The sequence below is a fragment of the Entelurus aequoreus genome, linkage group LG03 (genome assembly GCF_033978785.1).
Source record: "Entelurus aequoreus isolate RoL-2023_Sb linkage group LG03, RoL_Eaeq_v1.1, whole genome shotgun sequence".
Taxonomy (NCBI): domain Eukaryota; kingdom Metazoa; phylum Chordata; class Actinopteri; order Syngnathiformes; family Syngnathidae; genus Entelurus; species Entelurus aequoreus.
The window spans coordinates 41547180-41558423 of NC_084733.1; the positions used below are offsets into that span (position 1 = coordinate 41547180).

The 11244-nt window shown below is 40.4% G+C and overlaps 1 protein-coding gene across 2 annotated transcripts; it reads left to right on the forward strand.

Moving 5' to 3' along the window:
- The first annotated feature begins 438 nt into the window (after window positions 1–438).
- LOC133646459 (histone deacetylase 1) lies at window positions 439–11218 on the forward strand. Of its 2 annotated transcripts, none has more exons than XM_062041826.1 (14): window positions 439–612; window positions 1211–1323; window positions 1408–1525; window positions 1596–1670; window positions 1761–1899; window positions 2806–2947; window positions 3023–3115; window positions 3194–3302; window positions 3373–3513; window positions 4801–4909; window positions 5077–5207; window positions 10066–10218; window positions 10641–10692; window positions 10765–11218. In XM_062041826.1, the coding sequence occupies exons 1-14, from the start codon at window positions 564–566 to the stop codon at window positions 10790–10792; spliced, it is 1452 nt and encodes a 483-aa protein (XP_061897810.1). In that variant the 5' UTR covers window positions 439–563; the 3' UTR covers window positions 10793–11218. The 2 variants fall into 2 exon arrangements, with proteins under 2 accessions (XP_061897810.1, XP_061897809.1); XM_062041825.1 differs by having other exon boundaries at window positions 10066–10236; window positions 10765–11217.
- The last annotated feature ends 26 nt before the right edge of the window (window positions 11219–11244 follow it).

Consider the following 11244-nt stretch of genomic DNA (forward strand, 5'->3'; position numbering starts at 1 on the left):
ATGGATGGATGGATGGATTTATTTTATCTTATTATTAGTAGTCATTTTATTTCAGATCCAGGGGGATCCATATCACAGAAAAATTATCTATACAACAATAAAACCCAAATAAAAGAAATAAAAGCAGAAATAAAATGAATAAAAAACACTCAACAATAGTCAATGCCCAGCATACAGGCTTACTTGCCAATGGTTAATATTAACAGATACAGACAAAAAGTATTATTATGTTTTATCTATTTGTATTGTCTCTTACTTTAAAAAAAAAATGTTGACATAAAAATGTTGATCGCTCAACCTCGTAAATGTTTGAAATATTGTAATGTATTGGAAGTGCCTTAATTTGCTTGTATACTTGCAACGTGTACTTCCTGTGTTGAATTGTTTTTCAAAGCAAAAAGCAATGACGAAGAAGAAAAAGTGTGAAATTGTCGCCCCCTGGTGGGGTCTGCTGTCGTTGCAGCCCATCCATTTCAACGCCATACAGATTACGAACGGTCCGCCTCTTGTAGCTGTGTAGCCTCCCGCGGGTGAGCGCTTGAAACCAACCAAATAGGACTAAAATGGCGCTTAGTCAAGGAACAAAGAAAAAAGTTTGCTACTATTATGACGGTAAGTTTAAAGTTGTGTGTGTGTTTTGAGCAGCGGCTGCAGTGAGGAACGAAATTGGCTGTTTTGTTGCCAACAAAGGTTTCAGTCATTTCTCCACTCGCTAATCGCACACGCTAGCTAGCGTAGCTAGCTTCAAGCTACAGCCGTTCCATTGTGTCCAGATACACACTATAACACTTACCGAGTTGTCCTAAAGTAGCTTTATTAAATATGATTTTATTCTATGAGTTGTAGGCGTCGTATCTCCTTTGCTAGCAAACGTGACTGCTTGTGAGCTAACAATAACTATAAGTGTGGGTCGATGTCAACACAATTAAACATGTAGCTAGCATTAGCACCTCATGCTAGCAGGCAGGGAAGCACATTTCTGGTCAAAATTTAAAAAATCTACTTGCACACATCTGCTTCTCCCTCCGTCTCATATTTACTTACGCTTTCGATTTGCCCTGAAAGTATTTGAACGTGAAACTGCAAAAGCCGACTGAAGTGCGTGGATTTTACTCATTTTCGTCCAAAGGGCACAGGAATGTGAAAGTGCTTGCAGTTTGGACTTAACGATGAAATTGTTTCAACTGTGTTGTCTGTGTCTCCATTTCAGGTGATGTTGGAAATTATTACTATGGCCAGGGCCACCCCATGAAGCCACACCGTATTCGTATGACACATAACTTGTTGCTCAACTATGGCCTCTACAGGAAAATGGAGATATATGTATGTTTTGATTCAATCGACCGTTGCTGCTTATTGAAATACTTGCACTTGCCGGCGTTGAGCTAATTCTATTCCACATTGCAGCGTCCACACAAAGCCAGCGGCGAGGAGATGACCAAGTACCACAGTGATGATTACATCAAATTTCTGCGCTCCATCCGTCCAGACAACATGTCAGAGTACAGCAAACAAATGCAGCGATGTAAGATGGGTTACACAGTCTATGAAGACATCCTCAATCAATATTGTAAACGACTGCTCATTTCTTTCAGTTAATGTAGGAGAAGATTGTCCAGTGTTTGATGGTTTATTTGAGTTCTGCCAGCTCTCAGGTGGCGGTTCTGTCGGTAAGATGTGAAGTCCTTCTAAACTGCAATAGTTATAATTGATGTTGGTCGAATCAGGCTGCTAATTTTCACTGCCTGTTTCTGTTTTAGCTGGTGCTGTGAAGTTGAACAAACAGCAGACGGACATAGCCATCAACTGGGCGGGGGGCCTCCATCACGCCAAAAAGTCAGAGGCCTCTGGGTTTTGCTATGTCAACGACATTGTGCTGGCCATACTTGAATTACTGAAGTGAGCACACACGCTTAAATACTTTTCTTATGGTCTGCTTGTTTCAATTTAAAATTGGGGATTTCGAGAGTTAATTATAGTGTATATAAAATCAGATTTTAAGATAGAAGTCGAGATAACACTGTATTGGGTCAGCAATCAGGTGGTAAATCTTCCAAAATATTGTTTTTCGTACTGCTGAATATTGAGACCAAAATAAATAAAACGGCTCTACAAAAATAATTATAACATAAATTATAACTGCAGCTGATTTATGTTGGCTTTCAGATACCAAGATCAACTTATAGCGATGAAGGCAGCAGCTCTTGCCTAAAAACTAATCTCGTGTAATGAAGACTTCTTTTTTTTACTGTTATAACGCTGCATGCATTATATTAATACTGTGGGAAATACAACAAATACTGCAATGCAAGTTAATAGAAAGTGCCATATTTTTTTACATTTTGCCTAAGCAAAAATAGTCATTTAAAAAAGTAAAACATGTATTTTGAACACATGAACAAAATGGAATCCAATTAAATATGGGGCGGCGTGGCGAAGTTGGTAGAGTGGCTGTACCAGCAATCGGAGTGTTGCTGGTTACTGGGGTTCAATCCCCACCTTCTACCACCCTAGTCACGTCCGTTGTGTCCTTGGGCAAGACACTTCACCCTTGCTCCTGATGGCTGCTGGTTAGCGCCTTGCATGGCAGCTCCCGCCATCAGTGTGTGAATGTGGAAATACTGTCAAAGCGCTTTGAGTACCTTGAAGGTAGAAAAGCGCTATACAAGTATAACCCATTTATCATTTATTTATAAATAAGGCTGGCACCTAGCAATTTCAAAAGCTGCACATTTGTACATGGTACAAACATGCCTGTAAGAAGGTTAATATTTGTTCATTTGAAGTATACGCCTCTTTCTTTAGGTACCACCAGAGAGTTCTGTACATAGACATTGACATCCATCATGGAGACGGTGTGGAAGAAGCCTTCTACACCACAGACCGTGTCATGACCGTGTCTTTCCACAAGTATGGAGAGTACTTCCCTGGCACCGGCGACCTCAGAGTATGTTGTTTACAAGTAAAATGTAGTTCAGTCGAAACTCTTATTTAGTGACACTTTCTCCCCTCCTTTCTGCAGGACATTGGGGCTGGGAAGGGCAAATATTATGCTGTGAATTACCCTTTGAGAGATGGAATTGATGATGAGTCTTATGAAGCCATATTCAAGCCTGTGAGTTGAACAGACTTTTGAGTTGTTGTAGTTTGAGTAAAAGAAGCTTTTTCAACCTAGTGTTATTCTCCTGTATAGATCATGGCCAAGGTGATGGAGATGTACCAGCCCAGTGCAGTGGTTCTGCAGTGTGGCGCAGACTCTCTGTCAGGGGACAGACTGGGCTGCTTCAACCTCACTATTAAAGGTAAGTGAACACTCCTTACACAATGCATCAATCAAGCAATTTCTCTAGCAGCCATGTGACGTATGCTCAGGACACGCCAAGTGTGTGGAGTACATGAAGAGCTTCAACCTGCCGCTGCTAATGCTGGGAGGTGGCGGCTACACTATCCGAAACGTCGCGCGCTGCTGGACGTATGAGACCGCCGTCGCACTTGATACATCCATCCCTAATGGTGAGTCTTTGAGGTGTTTTATTGTGAGATAGGATTTACATTTATTTGTGGTGCAAATCAAGCACATACATCCCGTGTTAATGTGGATGTTTGCAACCTTTACACTTTTAGAAGTCTTTTAAACATTTTATCCTGCCCTCTTCCAACTTTGCACACGTAAACTATGCCTCACGTAACACGCGCGCATTAGCTTTGTTTGGTGTCAGCCAATAATAGCAATTTGGCTGGCCATTTTAAATTGAAAAACCGTGATTGATAACTGCGCTTTGATAAACTCTCGGACTGACTCGCGCCAGCTCACTAGCTTAAATGCTAACATTACACAAAAGACAATTACGTCTTTCCACATTAAGAAACTACATACTCCAATCTCAATTTACACAAACACATAGCTGTCTGAGAAACCAAGATATTTTATTGTACACATTGAATCTACAAACTGCTGTTTTAGAACAGAGTGATCGTTCAGAGGAATACGAGACAGAGGTGTTTTTACGGTGCGTTCAAGGACCGCTGAACAGTAGAATACCTGCCAGAGATAAATAACTGATTTGATTTGCTATGCATTTTTCTTTTCAAATGTTACAGTTCAAACCAGTGTTTAAATCATTAAAAGCTTAGTCATTAAAACAGATAAAATACTAAGACTAATACACTATCAGTTAAGCATAAGAAACACAAAACATGCAAAATAGTGGGTTGTCTAAAATTGTGTCCATATATTTGAGGTATTTAAAAAAATAACTTGATCAAAAGGATTTCAGCGTGTATAAATACTTTTTAAGCACATTCAACAATACTGCAATAATGATAATCCTGATAATTTTGGTGAGGTAAACTTTGATATGAAATGTTGTTGTCATTGTATCCTTACTCCACATGTTCCCTGCGTGTGCCTGTGTCCAAGACAGTGTTGAGTGACAAACCTGAACGCCAGACTATTACCTTGGGCCGATGAGCAATTCTTATTCATTATAATTAGTTATCATGCAAGATCTCGACATGTGTAAAAACAAAGTTAACCACTCATGGTGATATAAGCTAGCAGGTGGTGCTGTTATCAAATTTTTGTTGGATTTAACTTTGAGCAGAAAACGGCCCCTTTAAGATTTTGTGAGTTGTGACCTGCTTTTGTGTTTTTCAACACATGCTTTGTAATATCTGGGAGGGGGTGGGGCTCAAATGTCTTATTGTCACATTTGTAAACATTAAGTTTTCTGCTGCCTTATACAAAAAATGCAATGTGCTGATAAATATTTTGTATGACTGCTCACCCTTTTTTTCTAGAACTCCCATACAATGACTACTTTGAGTACTTCGGACCAGACTTTAAGCTGCACATCAGCCCCTCCAATATGACCAACCAGAACACCAACGACTACCTGGAGAAGATTAAGTATGTCTGCGAAACTGCTGCATTCTTTGTTAGTTCTTTGGGGTGTAGCATTCTATTTCCTATCTTTTTATTAGGAAAGACTGTCGTTCTTTGCAGCTAAATTAGCATACAAGTGAGAGGCCGTACAATCTATTAAATGAACTTGTGACATCTGTTGTCCCTGGTAGACAGCGTTTGTTTGAGAACTTGCGCATGCTGCCCCACGCTCCAGGGGTACAAATGCAGGCCATTCCAGAAGACGCCGTACAGGAAGACAGTGGAGACGAGGAAGAGGAGGACCCCAACAAACGCATATCCAGTAAGAACTTTTCAGGCTTCATTGACATAACAAAGACTTCAAGCGTTCTTTTTTTACCAAGACATATAAGAAAAACCGTATAGTTGGATTAAAATAACAGTCTGAAAAATAAAAAACATACACATTTCTCACAATTACAAACTGAATAGAAGTTGTCGTTTGGCCCGACAAGATTATTGCTGTTCATGGCTGTCGTTCCCTGAGGAGCAACTAACTATATGTAGTCATGTTGTTGTTACATTAGGCCAGACCTGGGCATTCTGCGGCCCGCGGGCCGCATCCGGCCCTTTGTACGTCCCTGTCCGGCCCGCGTGAGGCCAATTATAAATTACAAAATAAATTTTAAAAAGTATCTATTTCGAGTGTGCAATACAACGGTGCTGCTTTTGTTTTGAAAAGCGTTATTTGTATTACTTCCGTGCGGACGTATGCTCATGCGCGCAGCGGCAATCACAAATACAAAATAAATTTAAAAAAAACATCTTTGTCGTGCGTGCAATACAACTGTGCTGCTTTTATTTTGAAAAGTGTTATATGTGCGTATGTCCTGTGAGGGAAGGCGCACAGCGACAAGTGATGCCCGGTTATCCCCGAGACGCTAAAAAGAGAAAAGTTGATGACGAATGGCGTGTTTTAAAAAAGACATGGACTGCCAAGTAAAGGTAAAGCCGTGTGCTTATTTGTGGTACACACGTTGCTGTCTTTAAAGAATATAGTGTAACGACCTGCTGAAGTAGATGTTGTCTTCTTGAGTTGCGTAAATGAGAAGTGAGGAGACGTGCGTGTGGAAGGAACGAGATATGTTGAGCTGTGTTAGTATAGCTTGCTCAATAAAAGTTTAAAAAGAGCGTCAGACTTCGTGTGCACTTCTTCTGGACGCTACAATTGGTGTCAGAAGTAAAACTTTGCGCATACTGCACTGTTTGTGTGCTACGTCATCGGGAGGTACGTGCCACGTGAGGAGCTCGCCGCAAAGAGATAGAGAGAGAGCGTTTACAGGTGCAGCCACGCTGCTTGCCACAGGGGGAATTCCGCCCTCAATGAAGACTCCCAGGTTTGATGGCAAGGCGAACTGGGAGGCATTTCATCCCACTGACATCAATTGTAGCGTCCAGAAGAAGTGCACACCAAGTCTGACGCTCTTTTTAAACTTTTATTGAGCAACCTATACTAACACAGCTCAACTTATCTCGTTCTTTCCAAAAGGAAAACCAATCCTTACTCCTCATTTCCGCAACAGCAACGCTTCTTCCTTCTTCGCCAATCACCTTACAGGCGGGCTACGTTCACAACAAAGAGGATGCAGGATGAAGTGACAGAAATTGAAATTTTTGTATTGTAATATACATCAGGAAGTGTTGTGTAAGAAAGTGTTAAAAATAAAACCATCAAAAGCCATCTGCTTTTGTATAAAGATAAGTTAGGTTAAATGAAAATATTATTATTATCTATCTTACGGTATATCAAAAATAATTTGAGCAAAATTTAATTGAAATATTGTCGGTGTGGCCCTCCAGCAGTGCTCGGGTTGCTCATGCGGCCCCCGGTAAAAATTAATTGCCCACCCCTGCATTAGGCTATACTCAATGGCAGTTGAACTTTGTCAACTCGCTATCATTATCTAGCAATCAACATAATGTGTGGTGTAGCTTACATGCTCAGACATTTGACATAATCTCGTTACGTCACTCGACAAAGTTCATTTGCGACTTGTAGGTCTTCCCATTAAAGGGTGTTTTGCGTCATGAGCCGTAATTCTCGCAAAATCTCGTCCCGCGAGACTTCACTTTGAGCAAGATGGACGCTTTGCGATTCCATGGTTTTGGAGACGAAGGCAGTGGGTGGGTGATCGCTCAAAGGCAACATCCTTATGTATGGCAGCGGACACGGATAAGGGATTTTTGGAATTTGGAACAAGGAATTCACGGACCAATTGTGGATTCAAGGGCTTCCTCGACTTAGTTTGGCCATGTGGGTCTCTCCGAGCCTTCGGTCCGACCTTTATTTCCGAGAAGGGACCTGCGAGAGGGCCTGGTGCCACCTCGCTCCCCCAGGCTGACCGATCGGAAGCGAGATCAAGACGACCCATTTGCCGTAATTGTCCTGTATCGGCACCCTGCCGGTTTAGTGTTTAGGTGCCCTTTAAATGCGGAAAAAGTGTTTCTATTATGCTTTTGCAACACATTTCAATATCAAAACATGTCATAAGAGCATACCGTATTTTTTGGACTTTAAGTCGCAGTTTTTTCATAGTTTTGCCGGGGGTGCGACTTGTGTGTGAAATGATTAACACATTAGCGTAAAATATCAAATAATATTATTTAGCTCATTCACATAAGAGACTAGACGTATAAGATTTCATCGGATTTAGCGATTAGGAGTAGGGTTGGGTATCGAGTATGGATTGGAACCAGGACTAACTTTCTGATTCTCCCGGAATCGTTCAAAAGTTTAAATTTCGATTCCTGTTTTCGATGCTGTCACGCCAATTTAGTCCGCCAACCGGAAAAAAAAGGTCCGCCGAACCGGAAGAAGAAGCAGCTGAACACCAACAAAGAAGCGCCCACCCCCGGAAGTGTTAGTATAGCCGAGCGAGTCAGTCAAGCTCAAGCATGGATAGCGGGCGTCGGCGTTCGAAAGTGTGGCTTCACTTTACAAAAAAAATTGAAATAACCGCGAAATAACAGAGCTCCATGTCCATCAAGAAACGAGTGGAGAGAGAGCTGCAGATGTACCAGGACTAGGGTTGGGTATCGTTTGAATTCGAACGATTCCGATTCCTGACTATTCTCGATTCCGATTCTTTTAAGAGGCAGGGTCAAAAAAAAGTTTAGGATATTTTAAATGAGCTAGCTAACCTACAGTCTTTCTGAATGAAATAGTCTGACATTCTCCATCAATTTTAATTCTATTAACTTTTTATGAACTTTACTATAAATTCCTCAGGGCTGTTTTCAACTAGAATATAAATATCAAATCTATGAACTTGAATATAAATATTATAAATTATGAATACATTTTCCCAGGGGTACACTTTCCTCAAGAGAGCTTTATTTTTGAAAACCTCATGAAAACACATTTACACACACAAGTGTATGATGCTGCAGGTACTTAAACATGTTACCGTGCTCCCACCATGCAGCAGGGTCGTCAGACATAAGTATCGGTGGAACGTCCTGGTACATCTGCAGCTCTCTCTCCACTCGTTTCTTGATGGACATGGAGCTCTGTTATTTCGCGGTTATTTCCTTTTTTTTGTAAAGTAAAGCCACACTTTCGACCGCCGACGCCCGCTATCCATGCTTGAGCTTGACTGACTCGCTCGGCTATGCTAACACTTCCGGCGGTGGGCGCTTCTTCGTTGGTGCTCAGCGGCTTCTTCTTCCGGTTCGGCAGGCTTTTTTTTTTTTTTTTTTTTCCGGTCGGCGGACTGGGTATCGAAAATAGGAATCGAAATTTAAACTTTTGAACGATACCGGGAGAATCGGAAAGTTAGTCCCGGTTCCAATCGATACTCGATACCCAACCCTAACCAGGACGTTCCACCGATACTTATGTCTGACGACCCTGCTGCATGGTGGTGGTCCGGTGGAACCAACAAAAGACTTATCCTTTGCTGTCAGATCTAGCTTTCTCCTATTTATGCGTTCAAGCTTCTTCCACACCCAGCGAACGTGTATTTTCCACAGCAGGAGACACTATCTGTCCAGAACGCTCACGCATCCTGCCTGAGAAGGCGGATATGGTCATTTTCCTAAACAAGAACTGTCTCTGATTTTATACTGTACCTGCTGCTAATCTGGACTGGGTTTTGCAAGTTGTTTCTTATTGTTTATTTGCTTTTCTGCACCAGGTTAGCCCATCAGTGGGAGCACGGTAACATGTTTAAGTACCTGCAGCATCATACACTTGTGTGTGTAAATGTGTTTTCATGAGGTTTTCAAAAATAAAGCTCTCTTGAGGAAAGTGTACCCCTGGGAAAATGTATTCATAATTTATAATATTTATATTCAAGTTCATAGATTTGATATTTATATTCTAGTTGAAAACAGCCCTGTGAGGAATTTATAGTAAAGTTCATAAAAAGTTAATAGAATTAAAATTGATGGAGAATGTCAGACTATTTAATTCAGAAAGACTGTAGGTTAGCTAGCTCATTTAAAATATCCTAAACTTTTTTTTGACCCTGCCTCTTAAAAGAATCGGAATCGAGAATCGGAATCAGAATCGTTCGAATTCAAACGATACCCAACCCTAATTAGGAGTGACAGATTGTTTGTTAAACGTATAGCATGTTCTATATGTTATAGTTTTCTGAATGACTCTTACCATAATGTTACGTTAACATACCAGGCACGTTTTCAGTTGGTTATTTATGCGTCATATAACGTACACTTATTCAGCCTGTTGTTCACTCTTCTTTATTTATTTTAAATTGCCTTTCAAATGTCTATTCTTGGTGTTGGGTTTTATCAAATAAATTTCCCCAAAAAATGCGGCTTATACTCCAGTGCGACTTATGTTTTTTCCCTTCTTTATTATGCATTTTCGGCCAGTGCGACTTATACTCCGGAGCGACTTATACTCCGGAGCGACTTATAGTCCGAAAAATACGGTAAACATTTTTTTGCAGTATTTGAGAGGTTTTTCGAAATATGGATGTTTCCATTACCAGATTCTTAATGTGATAATTAGGTTTTGCACATTTCTTGGGGTAATGGAGAGGCAGCTACAGTTAGCGCCCTCTTGACACAGCCCAGTTTTTTAATTAGCGTTCAGAACATGAATCAATTCAGCTAATAATCATCAGTTGTTCATAAGCAGTATTTTACTAAAACTCCGCCCTGTTCATGCTCAGTTCGCGCTCACGACAAGAGGATAGCTTGTGAAGAGGAATTCTCCGACTCCGAGGACGAAGGTGAAGGAGGCCGCCGAAACACAGCCAACTTTAAGAAGGCCAAGCGAGCCAAGACTGAGGGAGAGAAGGAGGCTGAAGAAAAGGAGAAGAAAGGTGAGGAGGAAACAAAAGGTATTTATTCATTTTTTTTGTTCTCATCTCACACTCAATGAATGTTTCAGTTCATACACCATCTGCTTTAATTCTCACGTTCAACACTACAACTGCGGATTGCTGACTTGGCATGAAACACTCATAATATTGGTGGCCATTATAGGGCAGTAAAGGTGACTAATGTATGTACAATACATGTATTTTAACATATTCTATTTAGTTTTGCTTACATTTGTATACAGTTAAAAGTGCCAGTGTCATTTTGGAGTATCCACATGTTTACAATCTAATTTTAAAATGCATCTTTACAAACATTGGCTGATAACTTATCTTTGGTATGACCATATGTGTTATCCCTGCTTATGAACAGCTTTTTTTTTTAAATAATTGTTGGAATTTTGACATTATACTGTTTTATACAGATGTGAAAGATGAAGAGAAGGCCCCAGAGGAGGAGAAAATGGACACATCAAAGTGAGCAAAAACACACTTTAACACCCATGTTGTACAAGAAATAGTTATTTATGCCACATACTGCTCCTTTAGGCCAAAAGAGGAGTCGAAGACACCTTAAGACCCCCAGCACCTAACGATGAAAATGCTCTTTTAGCAAGATGATCTTTTATTTTGGGGATGGGGGCGGGAGGGGGGATTGCTTATGTGGAGAAGGATGGGATAGGAAACTTTTTTTTCTCAGATACCTTTCCACTATTACTGTCCAACAGAATAAATGTTTTGAATATTGTTTTTGTAAGCTTATCTTCATCTACAAACCTTTTGATGCTCCAATTCCTTAATTTTCTTTTGTCCGGCAACAATGTTCAAATGGCTTATAGCACACTTATGGTTTTACATCTGATGGATTTAATTTATTTAAATCAGATACTGTGGCAAATCCTTTGTTTTTTTATATATATCATTTTCTTTCACGCCTACTTTGTTTCTGTGACTTTGAGAGTATAGTTCATGCATGTTTGTATAATAGATCCTTTTCTATAATACTTTTGTATCAGTTGTCTTTTTTGC

What these genes read in the sequence shown, in the direction of transcription:
- LOC133646459 (XM_062041825.1), top strand. Translation starts at nt 564, where the DNA reads ATGGCGCTTAGTCAAGGAACAAAGAAAAAAGTTTGCTACTATTATGAC. An exon ending in GACTACCTGGAGAAGATTAA is followed by an intron (nt 4,910 to 5,076) that starts GTATGTCTGCGA and finishes TGTCCCTGGTAG; the next exon opens with ACAGCGTTTGTTTGAGAACT. An exon ending in CCCCAACAAACGCATATCCA is followed by an intron (nt 5,208 to 10,065) that starts GTAAGAACTTTT and finishes GTTCATGCTCAG; the next exon opens with TTCGCGCTCACGACAAGAGG.